Genomic DNA, 16,873 nt, shown 5'->3' with positions numbered 1-16,873 from the left:
TGAGTCGTGAAAAATTGAGTGAGAAAGTTTGAGGCATCAACATCATACCCTCCCGAAAGATGCTATTCTCCCATTATTGGTAATGGTGAAAGGTCCGCATGTCTTGGGGTATGATCTTTGTTCCTCCAACTTTCTCACTCATCCTTCAGGATTATCTGTAATCATAGTAGCATCCACATTAATGTAGTGTTCAGAAACATATTCTATTCTTATTTACAAGAAAAGTGACTCCAAAATGACATTACATTAACATTTAATTCATTTAGCAGACATTCTTAACCAGAGCGACTTACAGTAGTGAGTGCATACATTTTCATACTATTTTGTACCGGTCCACCCATGGGAATCGAAACCACAACTCTGGCATTGCAAGAACCATACTCTGAGCCACATGGGACATTATTTATCAGTAAATTCTATTGGGCACAAAATCATCTGAAACAAACAGAAACTGCATCCAACAAGTTTGTAGAGTCACAACCTTGATGTAGTCATTGCGTGCTAGGAATATGGGATCAAATACTAAACTTTAATACACATAAGTGGATTTGTCCAAATGCTTTTGGTTCCTTGAAATGGGTAGACCATGTACAAAAAAAGTGGTAATTTTTATATCGATGAAAATATCCTCAAATTAAAGCTGACCGACCATCTGCACTTTAACCTCATAGTCATTGTATCATTTCAAATCCAAAGTACAAAACAACAAAAATATTCAATGTCCAAATACTTTTGGACCCGACTGTATATATTGAAACAATATTTTCAAAAATAAGGAAGTTGTAAGCTTACAAAGCTGTCAAACCTTCAAATCTAAACAATGCATATAAATAAAAGGAATGATATTTTAAGGCTCTTGATTATTAAGTTAATAAATCAAATATAAACAATGATTAATAAAAAAAAATATTTACAGATCTATACAACATTCTACATTGACACAAATTCTTCATATCGGCAGCAACTACTGACAGACTCAACCTGCCCCAAACAAAAATAAATAATATTTTTTGATAGTTGCTGTGGTATGGTGATGCGGAAGCGCGTACAAATACAAAACCAGTTACGAGGCTAAACCCACATTAATATTCATCGTACACAAGACTACCGGGGAAAAAGCTTGCGAAAAGCCTTCGACAGCAGCTTACCGAACAACGTAGAGATGTTCTTACACGTACATCGATATCTCGATTTACAGAAGTGCCGCCTCGAACTGGTTTTGCAAAAGACTGCAAGCAAACGCAGCACCCGGAAATCCAGCCAAACCGCAGCCAACCATTATTGCCAGTGTGAGCCAGCTTGTCGAAACATAAATTAAACACATGGAAATTTGTCTTTGTGAAGGGTAAATCACAACTTTTTGATTCAAAAATATGACAACAGTATCAACAACTTTGGAGCACCCCTCAGTTGACCTTCCAACAATGATAAACCGGTTGAAGTGGTCGGGCCAAGGTCGCCAAGCTGTGCGCTATACAATGAATTCCATTCGGTTTAAGCTCTGCGTTGACTCCAAGTCTCTGTTATCCTGTTTGTTAGTCCAGTTGGGGTGTTTGCCGGCCGTGCTGAGTGGCTGTGGGCTCCGCTCCTCCCGGTCCACTAGAGTATACGGCGTCTGCCTGGGGAACCTAGCCTTCTGAAGCCTCTTCTCAGACTCCTCGTCATCCGAATGGTGACCACCCACGTCTGAGTTGTTTGTTCTAATTTTGGCGTTGATAAGAGAGTTCTTGTCCTCGTAGTGATAGTGGTTGGGGTGTTCTTTAACTGGGGGTAGGCCGTTGGTCGGACCGTGTTTATCGATGGGGTTCTTGATCTGGTTGAGCTGCTCACGCACGTTGTTGACTGCGTTGTTGGTGTCTTCGGCGGTCGTCGCCGGGGACGTCGACTGGGTGTTGACACCCGTGTGGGTGCTGGGCTTCCGGCGCCGCTTGAGGCACCAGATAAACGCAGAGGCCACAGCCAGGAGCCAGACGACGATGACTACGGACACCAGCAGGGGGACCAAGTAGTCTGCTGGAAGGAGAAAGGGAGGGAGGGAAAGCATCAGTTATCGAAGACTAGAACAAACAAGGGAGACTCGGTTATCAAAAACTATACTCTAAGCAGAAGTTGACAGCAGCAGCAATGTGATATTCTCCCTCTTCCCATACATTTTCAACTGCAAAATTCCCCAAATCCTTCAACCAGAATTTCTGGAAAACGTTCAGGAATTTTTCAAACCTAGGTACTTCCCACCACTAGTGAAGGTCAATGTCTTTGCAAAAACAATAAATGGCTGCCTGTGCTCTCACCATTGGGGTTGTGGCTCTGCCTCCTCTGGACACAGACTTCAACGATGGCTGTGATGATAGTGCTGTTTCCGTTTCGCTTGCTGACCAGGTCTATGAATTTGTCCGTGATCTCCTTGATAGGGGCCTTGCCTCTTCTGGGGTCCTCCGTTGACTAAAAAATAAAAACTAATTGAGTTCTATGTTCTTCATACAAGTAAAATAACTACGTAAACTAACTTCCATATATCGCATTGAAATAATAGTGAGTATACTGTGAGAAACAGGACAAATTAATCATAGGATAAGAGTGTACGCTAAATGACTAATGTTTCAAAACGGCCATTTGCTTGTTCTTGATAATCATGGAATTGAGGGCAAAATTTGAGCCAAAAAGGTACTTACAATGGCTACATTGATCTCGTTGTTGGCGGTGGCTGATGGCTCGCATGTCATGGACACTGAGTACTCCGACGAGAGGTTCCTCACCACATACAGACTCCTTAGCTCACCGCAGATGTGCTCAACAGTCAAGCCCTGCCACACACACAGAGAGGTCAAAAGGTTCAATGTATAAGTTCACAAGTATCAAAATCACAATTTATCCAAAACTGCATACTGCTCCTAGTCTTACCAAGGTATACGAAACACTGCCAAACGATGTGACAATGTTCTGCCATTGGTTAAATTGACTTCCTAGTTTAAGTTTGAATAAATGTTTCTATGATGTGGCTTGCACCAACTCACCTGTGGCATGGTGTCCTTGTTGAAGGTGAAGGTGACGTTGGCACAGTTGCTCTCGGGGTGGCACTTTGCATGGGGCGGGAGACTGTGGGAGGCCGACCAGCACTCGCCCTGGCTTGGGCATGGCTTGACGAAACAGTGCTCGTCCCGGACGGGCACACACGTCTGACCAACTGGGCACTCGCCACCGCTGTGACTTTTACTGTGGACCCGGCAGGATTTGGGACCGCACCAGATCTGGAGGGAGACAGGAACGTGGTTAACTGTGGTCAGTGGTGGTGGTAATTTGTGGTCATTAATTGCATAGTTAGCTCACATCACAATGGGTATTTAATATGGTACAAAGAAAAAAAGCTTGTCATAAAACCTGTGGTTTCGTACCTTTGTACAGGTGACCTTCCCATTGTGGCACTGGCAGGTGTTGCAATCGTCATCCCATTTGGTCCCGTCCACAGCCACCAGACTGTTGACAACACAGGGTCTCCCAGTAACTGCAAAGCAAGAGGCGGCCATTTTAGTCTCTCAAGATTGAACCTGAAACATTTGCTATAGATGCCCAAAATCATAGATGTGTTTTATTCAGGTTGACCGTTTACACTTACATTGACTCTTGTTAAGACTTAGGTTATTGTTATGGTAATAAAGCTATTGTACCGTGCACTTATACATTGTTTATCTGATGTCCTGTTTATAGTTAGGTAAACAGCACCTAAAGAGCTATAGCACAAGGAACAAAAATTCAGACCAAGTTTCTGACTAAAATAGGTCATGGCAGAATGTATGGAAAATGTATTTAGTGAAGACAGTACGAGCCTAGGCTCCAAAGGAACACATGAAGGGTAGAGGTTTTACCTTCTTGGCATCTGGGGCCGGCCCTCGCTGGTGGACACAGGCAGCGGTAGCCGTTGATCTCGTCTACGCAGGTGGAGCCGAACGCGCAGGGCGACGACTGGCACTCGTTGATGTCTGAGGGGACAAGATTGGCAACTGTTATGTGTTGTACTACTCTATTTCTGTCACTTCCATTGGTCCATCTATCCTACTGACTAACAGACTGACTGATGTCTTAGAACCATTTTGCTTGATATTGATATTTCCCAGAGCCACAGACCAAACTATGCTAATTACAAACATATATATTTTTTTATTTTACCTTTATTTAACTAGGCAAGTCAGTTAAGAACAAATTCTTATTTTCAATGACGGCCTAGGAACAGTGGGTTAACTGCCTTGTTCAGGGGCAGAACGACAGATATTTTTTTTTTACCTTGTCAGCTCAGGGATTCGATCTTGCAACCTTTCGGTTACTAGTCCAACACTCTAACCACTAGGCTACCTGCCACCCCAAACTATGCTAATCAACTATGCTAATTATACTACTACCTGCCACCCCAAACTATGCTAATCAACTATGCTATTTATACTACTACCTGCCACCCCAAACTGCTAATCAACTATGCTAATTATACTACTTTGTAACTTCATTATAAAAAAACAAATGCATTCAAAACTATATCCTAGTTTCATTCCTAGTCCTTGGTGCTAGTTAACAGTTGGACTAACTCTGGGTCGTCAAGTTATCATTGGGAATGAGTGCAGGTGATCAACTTCTCCATCTGAGCTCTCTTTAACTGGATCAAAGGGCTAACAGCAGCGTGAACTTATCTAGCCAACTTATAAGCCTCATCCTCCATTGTGTTGTCCTACAAGCATCACCAAATCCAAAAGACTTAAACCCGATTTAGCCCCGACTTAACTCTGACTTTTGTCACAGCTTAAGAATAGTGAGGGGGATGGGGGGGGTGCAAAGGGTTAATACTCACTAATCCTGCAGTCTGGTCCGGCGAATCCCGCAGCACACTCACACCGGTACCAGTTATCTCCATCCACACAGGTTCCACTGTTATAGCTGCAGAGAAAAGGATAGAGAGAGGAAAGAAATAGGTCAGGGGTCATAGCTCTTAACCAATAAGAATTGACTAAATGGGTGGGAAATATAATTCCATGTCTTAGAAAGTATCTAAATAAGCATCACTCAGAATTCCCTCTGTTAAATGATTTCACCACAAAAAATAGTTTCTTCAACAGATACATTTATATTATTCTTTAAAAAATGGCGTTGGGTAGAGGAGGAAGTGGAACAAGGTAAAATGTCTGATTGTGAAGTCTTGAGCAAACAAGGTTACGTGAGTTGTTTGTGGCTCTTTGTCGACACGGAGTGTATATGCGAGTCTGTGTGTGTGTGTATTATCAGCAGCAGGACATTCCTGCGGGCAGATATGTTTACTGGGCCTAATTTGGCTTGGGATTGACTTACCAAGGGTGGGGATTGCAGTCGTTGGAATCTGTAAAATTTGAAATAAAAGAAAGTTGGGTTAGACACAGAGTGCATGTCACTTTGTGGCTAGCTGAGAGGCCACATACCATTAATCTAAGAAATAAAACAACAAAGTATATACACGTTTTTCCTATAGTTAAGATTTAGCTTGATACATTCATTACATAAAGGACGAAGGCCAAACTGTACTTATCTACTACGGCAGGTGCAAATGTAGTTCTAGTGAATATTACACTATCAAGTTATGAACAACTAATAGTGCACAAGACTACAATTCTCTACTAAAGATGTATTAGTGAGGACACACGGACACACACACTCTGGGGTCACTCACTTTGGTTGCAGGTCAGGCCCTCCCAGCCCTCTTTGCAGACGCAGGTGAAAGAGTCTCCACTGACTACACAGGTGCCTCCGTTCTCACAAGGGCTAGGCAGACAGCTGCTGTTCTTAGCTGGAGAAGCAAACACAACCTTTAGCCAACATGCTAGCTAGCTGGAAAATGCTACACAGGCAAACGTAACATTTGGCCATCCTGTTAGCCACCCAATGCTACATGGACAAACACAACCTTTAGCCTACCTGCTAACTAGCAAATGCTGCATGGGCAAAATAAACCATTGGCCTAGTTTTGGACCAAAATCTAAACTAAGTGATTTGTCAGACTCTATTTTTAGGAATGTAAATATGGGCATTCCATTACTGTCAAATGTTGAGGGAAAACCAAATCATAGTGGTTGTGGTGAATGCTCAGTTGGAATAGCATTAGCTGCAATAATTTAGCACTGGCGGCTACGCTACATACCTATATTACAGGTGGCACCCTCCCATCCGGCGGCACACATGCATTTGAAGGTGTCCCCTTCATCGTAGCACGTTCCGCCATTGTTGCACGTAGCCTCGTCACACTGGCTCTCCCCTGGAAGCGAAAAATACTACATATTAGCAACTGTTCATAGTCAATGTCAGGAAACCACTAGGCCTTAAAACCTATTATTGCAGGTATGCGTGTTATTTATGCACATAAACACACCCTTTCGAACACGTACAAGCATGCTCACGCTTACATCCCACCCACACGCATACTTCACACCACAACACACTTCACATGGCCGCCCCAGGGTGAAAAAAGAAAAAAAAGTGTGCGATACTGTAGTAAGGGGGGCTTACTTGAGTGACATGTCTTGCCCTTCCATCCGTTCTTACACTCACAGAAGAAGTCGTTCACCAGGTCTCGGCACGTGCCGCGGTTGCGACATGGGTTGGTGTTGCAGTCGTCAATGTCTGAGGAGACAAACATGAAATGACAAAACTAAAAAAATTATCAAATAACTGTTTGTTCGAGATCTTCAAGGCCATTTTAATCGTTGGGCGGGCTGCCTAAACACCCCCCCCCCCCCCCCCCGGGTTGCATAAGTCAAATTTTCAGGATGGAAAAACGCTTTAAGTGTACAATTCAATGACTAAAACCAGATGTAAAGTATGTAGAAAATACATATATATTTTTTCATAACATGATCTTTGTTAATTCTCAAAATCACCAAAATAAAAGCGAGACAGTCCGGGAGAATAGAAAATTCCCAAAAGAATGAACTTAGCAGTATTTTTAAAAATTATGTTTGAGCAAAAGAACACGGCATTATCCATGGCAAAATGCATAGAATTCCAGGAAATTAGCTTTTAACTGCAAAAAAAGAATCTCCGCTTCATGGAGAAATTTGTAGAATGGCAGGAAATTGGCTTAAAAATGCTAAAATGTCTCTACAGTGACAAGATGGGGACCTCTACAATTTTCTCTAAAATGTAGCCGCGCCGACGGCTAACCACCTAATCCCCTTCATGATCCAGAAAAGTTTCAATATGGGCCTAATGATCATCCATACCCCCAGTCACTTGAAGCCTTGAAACAGTTGGGAGAACACGTGGTAGCACTTTCTGTATGTTGCCTATGCATTAGGAATGCAATATGGAAAAGTTATGGTCAGCCTACCAGGAGTTATAATGCTGATAACAACTCTTCAATACCAAGAAGCAAGTTAGACAAAAAAAAAGTCAATGCACTGTTCCACCTGCATGTAATGCATAAGCACATGTATACACTTGTGTACCACTGTATGAATACAAACAAAAGAACCATTCACTTTTTGAACACTTTTACTACGTTGTGGGGTGATAGGCAACTAAATAACTTGTATATAACTTCAATAACAATGTATTAACCACCGGTGGTTCAAAGAAAGTGACAGCCATTATTCATATAAAACAAATATGACTGCATAACAGTATTGAGAAGAAAAATGTACTTACTGTCGTCACAGTTGGGTCCCTCCCAGCCCTCGGCACAGATGCACTGGTACAGGCTGACTTTGTCAATACACGTTCCCCCGTTCTGACACGGGCCACTTTCACAGTCATTTATATCTGAGAGAGTGAGTGAAAGAGAAAAAAAAAGCAAAAGTCTGAGAAAATAAACAATATCTAGCCATGCAAATCAAGGTGTGCACCGTGAAATCCCTTCAAGGACTTATTTACCATTTCCAATTATGTGAACAACTCGCACTGTTTCCACATTACACATCCAAGAGGCCTTGCGGTGGTTTCCCTAGTGTCCCATTTATTTTGACGGTCATCTCCGGTCAAATAACCTTCCACCAAAAGCACTTCCCAAAACTCCTTCTGTCACCCAAAACCACAACAGAGAGCTTGGTGTTGGGTGTGTGCGTGGGAGAGACAAGGCCAGGCAAGAATAGGCAAACTTCCTGGCTTAAGAGAATGAGAGTTAGGGGTGGGGAGGCATGGAGCCCCCCTCATTTAACAACTTCCCCACCCCCTGACAGGCTAGCGAACGCTGGGCAGGGTCATTAATCAAGGCCTGTGTCTGAGAGACAGCATAGGCCTCGCCTGGGGCCTCCATTAGATAACACAGTGACGGGCAGGGCCAGGGCTAACCCGCCTGACCTCTCTGGGCTAGGGAGCCGGCGGCTAAAAACAGCCATCCATCAAACAGGGAGCTAATAATTATCATCAAGGGGGTCACCACTCTCCTCTGAAAGAACTGTTGGTGAGAACAAAGTCACCGGGTTTGGAAGGAGAGAGAGCACGCTTTGAAACCAAGGATACATGTGTCGTGACATAGAGATCTCATCAAGAAACAGGAACGATCGTTATAACGGGGAGGGAGATTCTTGTGGCGTACTTATGGTCGGAAAGGGCCCATCCCATCCTCTACCACCCCTGCAATAACATTCTCTCGCCATTATCTGCCCTCTCCACTTCAACCTCACAATTCTGCCACATTTCCCCCTCTAGCCATGCCTCCATCACACCCCCACATTGACCCCTTAATTCACACATTAGCCATGCACCATCTATCCAAGGCTCCATCCATCCACCTCCCTTGCCATCCTCCAGCCATTCATCTACCGTTCTTCACTCCTTGGTGGAACTGGGGGAGTCACTTACTCTCATGGCAGTATGTCCCGGTGAATCCCTCCTGGCACTCGCAGCTGAACTGGCCCCCAGCCTGGCTCCGGCAGCGCCCGTGGGGCCCGCACACGTTGGACGAAATCAGACGCACGCCCCCAGGGGTGCTGTTGGATGCCACGGAAACCGTGCAGCTGTCAATCACTGAGGGAGAAAGAATGGGCGAGGTTAGGACAGTGTGCATATATGGCAATCACATAAATGTTGATATCCATTGCACAGAACTGACGTTACCACACATCGTATAAACCTTCAAACGCTTTGGGCGCCACAGCTGCCAATAAAATAACTATTCAACAGATACAACATGTGCCAAGGCCCATCCTAATTTCTTCAATCTGTGGTGTGTATAGATACAAGTAGTTAAACTAAGTACAAGGGTATAAACCCTTATCAGACTGTCGTAATTACGCTCTGAAAAATGCGCGCATACACACGCCACAGAGTGAGAAAATTAAGGGGGTCTATTGAGTATTTAGCAGGAAGAACACACACAGAGCACTTCACAGTTTGCCAGATTTTTCTGGGGCGTTTTGGAGAGACGAACAAAGTCTAGTAGGGAGGCGAGGAACATTTTAAGAAGCAGAGGCCATTTGTCAGAAGCAGGAGAGCGGCGCGGGGGGTGTTCTTGAAGGGAGTGTCTTGTCAAAAAAAGTCGTCTGGCAGCAGTAGCGACTCGAAAACATGAAACCAAACCTTAACCCTTCCCATGGTAACGAGGCCCTGGGGGACTGGCGGAGAACGGGTTAGTGCCGTGCGGGCTTGCTAACCCTAGGTCTTCACACACACAATGGTGTGACACACACCCAGCACAATGGCCTTGAGTTAGTGGATTAGATTACAGACTCTGCGGGCTAAAAAGCCCCCCTCTCAGATTTACAATTGGCTATTAAAAAAAGCAAAGGGTGACCTCAAATTTTTGGGGTTAGCTTTCATTAGCATTAGCCAAGCTAGCCAAAACTGGCTAGGATAACACTGAAAACCAACAGACTTCTACAGCACTGTAAAGACTGCACAAGGCTAAACCAAAATGCTAATATGAACCTTTGCATGGTGTGGTACGACAGTGGTCCTTCAAATGGGAACAGTTCTTGCCCTCGTAGTCTTCGGGACATTTGCAGAAGTAATCGGTAGCCAGGTTGAAACACTGGGCCCTGTTTTGACATGGGCTCGGCATGCAGTAGTCGATATCCAACTGAGAAGGCAAGAACAAAAACAAAGAATGGTTTAGACAAGCCATGTAAAGTCATACCTGCCATTTTACCTTTTCCATAATAACCCATTGTGGACTTCACCAAGGAAACCTGCTAAAGAACCATAAACAAACGCTTAGCGGTGGGGAGTTGGAGGAGGAGGTGGGAAAAGAGAAGACAGACTTATCCCAGACGGAAGGTTCACAAGTGTTAACAAGCGCGACAAAGCTCCAGTTTACAGTTGCGAAGGGAAACGATCGCAGAGAGAAACACAGGTGCGATTATAGTGGGGGGAAGGAAAGGTAGCACAAAAAAGAAAGAAAATCAGAACGGGGGAAAAAAATAGGAGGGAAACAATTGAAGAGGAGGATATCAATGAAAATATATCATGGTGAGGAGATTCACACAGAAGAGAGGGAGGCAGTCAAGGAAAGTTGGCCCTAACCACCGATCTAGGATCAGATTACCCCATCTCCAATCCTAACCTTTCCGAAATACGGTATCTGACCGTGGATCAGTGGTTTGAGGTGACTGCAACTTACTCTGGATTTACTCAAGATAAGTTGGCCCTAACCACATATCTAGGATCAGCTTATACTACCTCCAATTCTAACCATAAACCATTACAAGGAAGGAGCAATATCTGCTCCTGGATCAGTGTTGTGGTTTAAGGTGACTTGGACCAACTCTGGGTGGGCTCTGGGCACAGTGAGGGGGGTGTGGTGCCAATCTCTGCTCACCTGACAGAAGTTGCCAGAGAAACCGGGCAGGCACAGGCACTGGAAGCCATTGACGTCGTCCTTGCAACGGCCGCCGTTCAAGCACGGGCCACTGGCGCACTCGTCTACGTCCTTCTCGCAGTGCTCGCCGCCGAAGCCCGACGGACAAACGCAACGGTACCCATTCACCATGTCCTAGGGAGGGGAGGAAAACAGAGAAGGGAAAAAAATAGAGAGAACAGGGTGTTGGGGGTGAGTGTGGGAGGTACGGAACAGGGCGGTGAGGAAAACAAGCCATTGTGAAAGGGTTGGAAAAGAATTAAGAAAGATTTATTTTTCCTGGCAGGGGACGAGAATGTTTATGGTAATCTGATCTATTGTAGTCATGAAGACATTCCGCCTATTCCCTCCCTCCCATTCTCCCCTCCTACACAAGCATTCATGTCTTTCTGCCCCTCTCTTTGTTAGCATTGCCCGAGCAACTCTGTCATGCCTGTGTTCTGAAAGCATGTCTCAGCAGTTTGCCATTTTTAATCCCGCCATAAAGGAAAAAGGGGGAGAAAGAGGGGAAGGCGAGAGAAAGAAGCCAAAAACAACTCCAATATGCCAGGAAGTGTCCGGAATATGTATATCGACCAGGACCGGTACATTACGGAAAAATAAGAAAACATCTGTGTCCCTAATGGAACCCTACTCCCCCATGATAGGGTTCTGGTCAAAAGTAGTGCACTATATAGGGAATAAGATGCAATTTGGGAGAAACCCAATAAACATACCTTGCATTTTCCCCCATTTTGACACTGGTCCTGGCAGTCATTGATATCTGCGGAAACAATTTGTAACAATCAAATAAAATAAAAACGTATACAGTTTGAGCTGCGCCGAGGCGAGGCCTTGATAAGGTTTTCTTGTCAAGATTTCCGACAAGCTTCCTCAAGATAACCCTTGTTAGAGAACGGGTGGGGGGTGCGATTCATGCGGGCCCCGTGCACTGGGGCTTCACACAATTGTTTGAGCGCCCATGTTATCTGCACGTTATCGTCTGCCCGGCTGTGCAAGCAGACAATGACTCGTGATTTTTTTTTTCTAAGTGTATTTTTTATTTGCATTTCTTTTTCCTGTCGTCTATTTTCAGACTGACCATTCCAGAACTACTAGTCCAGGTTCAGAGAAACACCAGCCTCAGTCCTAGCCTCCATTCTCATGAACTCACTTCCCCAAAACTGGCCCTACAACAGTTGCTTAAAGTTGCTACTGGCACTTGACAGTGCCATTTCTTCATTTTAGAACAGGGGTGTGCAACTTTGGACTCTCGAGATTGAATGGCAGGGTGAGCAGGCTTTTGTTCTACCACAGGCACAAACACACTTCAACTAATCATGCTTTCAATTGCCAACCATGATTAGTTGATTAGCTGAATTACCCATGTTAGCGCTGTGCTGGAACAAAAGCCTGCATCCCCCGCTGCTCCCTGGAACCAGACTTGCCCACCCCTGCATTAGAACAAGTGACAGGCCTTTTCATTGAAAACACTCACTGGTGTCGCAGTTCTGGCCCATCCAACCGGGGAGGCACTCGCAGAAGTACCCTCCAATCAGGTTGCGGCAGGAGTTGGCATTCAGGCAGGGGTCGCCTTCGCACTCGTTGGCGTCTGAAATCCATAAAAACAAACAGGTCAGAAAGACACAGAAAAATAAACATTTAATTCCTGTTAAAGGGGATTGGGATGAGATTGCGAGGGGTCGGCAGCCATAGGAATAGATATTTTAATGGTTTCCCCCGTCACCCACCCATTGACTTATAGGATGCCTATTCTAGAAATTATATTTCTATGGTCTTTTCTGGTGGTCTGCTGTGGTTTGCATTCAAACCGCGTCGGAGCCTGTCCCCATGGCAAAAGGCAATTGGGGACAAACACAAATATGCCGGGGGGTGAAGGGTAGTGGATCAAGGCAGCAGTGAAGAGTTAGTGGCACCCATCTTCTTGCTCCTCACACTAAGAAGGGGTGAGGAAGAGGAGGCGTAAGAGAAGACAAGGGTGAGTAGGAGTAAGGGGGGGGGGGGGGGGGTAGTTAGAGAATTAAGGCAGAAGTGAATAGAGTTAGTGGCACCCATCCTCTCGCTCCTCATTCTAAGCCCTTTAAAACACACTGCCATTCCTCAAAGGATGATCCCCGGCTTAGGAAACCCCACTTTATCCCTGCCCTGAGGATTCCCAAAAGCAGCCATGGAATGGAATGCCAAAGGAACTTTTCCCCATCCTGGCATGCCCGCTTCCAAATCTTCACACTAGAGCGCCATCAAAAGTCAAGGGTGGTATGATGAAGAGGAATTTGCACTGAGAAGCTTTTCTAAAGGTCCGTTTTGAGATTTCACCCCCTAATTGATAAGGTTCAGATTTGGAGAGTGTAAGCTGGTTCTAGATCTGTGCGCTAAGGACATCCTCTAAATTGTAGCGAGGTGGTTAGAAGTTGCCCTCAACCACAGATCTAGGAAATTAACTTTAACCATTAGAGAGAGGAGATATTTGACCCTGTATCAGTATATAATCTACCAACTCCGTAGTGGGCATAGAGATCAATACTCTCTCTATGGTAGTAGGTTATAGGATATATAAGTGGTAGTGGGATAGAGGACTAGGCTGTTGTGAGATAGAAGGTAGAGGTTTGTAGGATTTACGAGTACTCAGTCGTTTCTGTGTCAAAAGGGATACAATAGGAGTTGGGTTTTGTGGGATATAGGAGGTAAACGTTTTTTTTTTTTAGGATAGAGGATGACAGCAAACTAGGAGGTTGTATAATAGAGGAGGTGCAGGGGTTTGTGGGATAGAGGTATATATATATTATTTTTAGAGGATGAATGAGAGCTCAGTGGTTGTATGATAGGGTGACCGTATGATAGAGGTGGAGCAGGGTGTTACGGGATAGAGGACTGACTGACCAATGAGGCAGGTCTTGCCGCTCCACTGGGCGGGACAGGTGCACTTGAAGCCGTTGACCTGGTCCTTGCAGGTGCCCCCGTGGCCACAGGGGTTGGGGAAACACTCGTCCACATCTGGAGGGAGGGAGGAAACAAGTGTGTTACGACTACACGTGGAATGACTAATCAGAAGTCCATGACTATGGCTAGGTCTCTAGCGCTTGAAAGGCCGATGGTGTCTTGATCACCCAAAATAATTAACTTTAAAAAAATATATATATATATATATATGTTCCCGCCGTCATTGACTTTTCCAAAATAAAGTCTATATAACACACTGTGGTTGTTAGAATCTTAACCCCTATTAATAATCACAAACAGAACTGGAGTTATAACCAGTTTTAGGAGGGTATGTCATATTTTGTATGCCCCCCCCCCCCGTTGCGCCTCTTTCTCCCGATAGTAGGGCCTGCTCCCCTCCTCCTCTCGACAGTTGGGAGGTGCCGTGCCTAGTTGATAATCCCCCGATAATTGCCTCGAAACTGAACCTAAACTATACGGAAACTCATTTCACACATAAGAGCTGAAGGGGAAGAAATGAAGTAAATTATGATGGGGGAGAATGGGTTGATGAGCGAGGGGAAGCGAACTATGCAATCACCAGTTGTGAATGAAGAACAGAGCTGGCCATTCTATTCTATTCATCTATTCAAATGATAATCTCAAAAACGGTAGCGGAGAGAAATGTCAACACGGACAATTTCTTCACGTCACCGTCGAACAAGTTGCTCGCAAAGAAAACAAGCCTGGTTGGCACCATGAACAAAGCGAGGCGGGAGCTTAATATCATGCCGTCTGGTTTGCTTAATATAAGGAATTTAAAAAAATTCATAGCATTTACTTGTACTTTTGATACTTAAGTATATTTAAAATATACTTTGATACTTTTACTCTAGTAGTATTTTACTGGGTGACTTTTACTTGAGTAATTTTCTATTAAAAAAGGTATCTTTACTTTTACTCAAGTATAACTGGGTATTTTTTCTACCACTGTGCGCGTCGCCATATTTAAATCAACTTATACAATGCATTATGCTCTTCTGTATCACACGTGTTGTTTTTCCTATGGGAAAAGATCCTCATGTTTTCGGACTTTATTCTATTCCATAGGTTGTTGTGGATTTTTGGGATCAAATGGCACAGCTGTACACAGTGAAAGGAGGAACTTGCCGCTGGCCTGTCACTGTGGCCTGTCACACACAACATGCTTGACTTGGCTGCCATCAACACGCACGTGTTGTTTAAGCAGTGCATGAACCCCATGAGCAGGAGAGACTTCATCATGAGTCTAGCACACGGGCTACGTGAGAGACATGAGGGTCAAGGCAGCAGCAAAGATTCCACTAGAGGAATTGCACAAGCCAAGGAGAAACTGCCAGGTGGGAAGATGCGCTCGCAACAAAACCCACGAAACCCGTTTCAGCTGCAAGCGACTTGTTTGTGCCAAGTGTTGCAAGCAAGCGACGGAAATTTGTGATGACTGTTAGAACAAGGGATAACACCTAAATAAGATCCAACTGATGCCATTACGTGAAGATGAGCACCATACTGTAAGCACGAGCGAGGCCACAAATAATGTGTTCAATAACTGACACTGGACAATTTTTGACTGCCGTCGTAAAATCAACACATTCACTAGAATGCCATTATTGCTTTTGTGCCGATTTTCACTACTTATCAAGCAGAAATGGCGCTAATACTGATGTTTATGCAACTGATATTTTCTTTAATTGACCGCGCGTCTTGTTGGTTTGGCTATTTTTATTTGTCTTGTCGTTATAAAAAGAAGCGGTACGGTGTGCCAATGCACATGCTTTTTGTTTCATAGTTTTAACAAAAGGCACTCTACAAATAAAATAGATTTTATACTTGAAATTCTATGTTGTGTTTTTTCATTTTTTTACATACAGTAACAATGACAATATTATGTCCCCCCCCCCCAAAAAAGTATTTTAATGTTACCTAAGACCTTCATAAACAGCAACCCAATGATTACTTTTCTGATAGCATACATTACATTTATTTGACTGTTAGAATTTTGACGTCCAAAATTGGTACGAAGGGGGGATCCAACGAGGCCAGGCTTTTCTAGTGCTAGAGGCCAGTGAATGTACAAGGGTAAACCCACTGAGTATAATATTGAAATAAAAATCACCTAAACCTCAGGTATTACATACTATAATGTATAACTTACTGATGCTGCAGTAGGGTCCACTCCAGCCAGGGGCACACTGGCACTCGAAGCCCTGACTGGTCTCCACACATCTCCCTCCGTTAAAACAGGGCTCCGACAGACAAGCATGCTCTGCTATGGACCGAGAGACAGAGCGAAACAGAACGAGACAGAGAGAGAGATAGTGGGTAAAAGGGAGAGGGGAAAGGTAAAGAACAGAGAAAGGTAGATGGAGCAGGTAGAGAGAGAGAGAGAGAGAGAGTTAAACTCCTAAACTCAGTTCTCACACTGCAGGAGGGTGGGGTGGGTTTTCCCCTCGCTGCTGTCGGTTCCCAGCGGCTCTCTGGCCCAGCTAGGCTACAACCAGTGGAGTGGAAAGCCCCTTTGACCTCTCACTAACCAGCTCTGGACCACACCGCAAGACGAGGAGCGAGAGAGTGAGACAGACAAGGGAGGGAGAGATACGGAAAGATAAAGGAGAGTGCTGAGTGCAAGAGAAATAAACAGAACACGAGAAAGAATTACATTTCCTCACTGAGAAAAAGACAACCAGACAAAGAATAAAATACACAGAGAAAGCGAGAGACAGAAAGACAGGGTCCATTCCCCCACTAGGCCTACGTTGTTAGAAAAAAACAAAAAAAAACATCCCCTCTCCCATTTCACTCGCCCCCCAGGGCCCTAGCCCTATAGTCTTAGCATTAACTCTAGCCAGCTAGCAGGAAATCGTCTGTCATGGCACGCTGACCCGCAGATTGACGCGCCATGACTTCCACCCGAACGCAAATCATTGTCCATCCCTCCGCGGGAGGACGAGAGAAGACAGGAGGGAAGAGAATAGCAAACTCACAAGTCACGACGGATTCCTCCGCTCAAATCAATTAGTGCTCTGCATTCTTTGGCAGGCAGACCGACCCGCATCACAAATGGCACCCTATTCACTATACAATGCACTACGTTTGACCAGAGCCCTATTGGCC

General features: G+C 44.6%; 1 protein-coding gene across 2 annotated transcripts in view; it reads right to left on the bottom strand.

Moving 5' to 3' along the window:
- Positions 1 to 229: 229 nt before the first annotated feature.
- The window catches only part of LOC120065249 (protein jagged-1b-like), a 30,002-nt gene continuing 13,358 nt past the window's right edge, over positions 230 to 16,873 (bottom strand). Inside the window, exons 8-26 of one of the 2 annotated variants that reach the window (XM_039016078.1) lie at positions 15,915 to 16,028; positions 13,682 to 13,795; positions 12,279 to 12,392; positions 11,518 to 11,564; positions 10,763 to 10,936; positions 9,874 to 10,024; positions 8,809 to 8,973; positions 7,654 to 7,767; positions 6,517 to 6,630; positions 6,152 to 6,265; positions 5,684 to 5,800; positions 5,329 to 5,356; positions 4,835 to 4,920; positions 3,864 to 3,977; positions 3,393 to 3,502; positions 3,015 to 3,248; positions 2,673 to 2,804; positions 2,292 to 2,442; positions 230 to 2,013 (exon numbers count right to left, since the gene is read on the bottom strand). In XM_039016078.1, coding sequence (XP_038872006.1) covers positions 1,472 to 2,013; positions 2,292 to 2,442; positions 2,673 to 2,804; positions 3,015 to 3,248; positions 3,393 to 3,502; positions 3,864 to 3,977; positions 4,835 to 4,920; positions 5,329 to 5,356; positions 5,684 to 5,800; positions 6,152 to 6,265; positions 6,517 to 6,630; positions 7,654 to 7,767; positions 8,809 to 8,973; positions 9,874 to 10,024; positions 10,763 to 10,936; positions 11,518 to 11,564; positions 12,279 to 12,392; positions 13,682 to 13,795; positions 15,915 to 16,028 — 2,735 coding nt within the window. In that variant the 3' untranslated portion in view covers positions 230 to 1,471. The remainder of the gene's footprint in view (positions 2,014 to 2,291; positions 2,443 to 2,672; positions 2,805 to 3,014; positions 3,249 to 3,392; positions 3,503 to 3,863; positions 3,978 to 4,834; positions 4,921 to 5,328; positions 5,357 to 5,683; positions 5,801 to 6,151; positions 6,266 to 6,516; positions 6,631 to 7,653; positions 7,768 to 8,808; positions 8,974 to 9,873; positions 10,025 to 10,762; positions 10,937 to 11,517; positions 11,565 to 12,278; positions 12,393 to 13,681; positions 13,796 to 15,914; positions 16,029 to 16,873) is intronic. The other variant, XM_039016087.1, reaches the window with a different exon arrangement.

This window comes from Salvelinus namaycush, chromosome 2, assembly GCF_016432855.1.
Source record: "Salvelinus namaycush isolate Seneca chromosome 2, SaNama_1.0, whole genome shotgun sequence".
Taxonomy (NCBI): Eukaryota; Metazoa; Chordata; class Actinopteri; order Salmoniformes; family Salmonidae; genus Salvelinus; species Salvelinus namaycush.
This window is presented reverse-complemented; position numbering and strand designations above follow the sequence as displayed.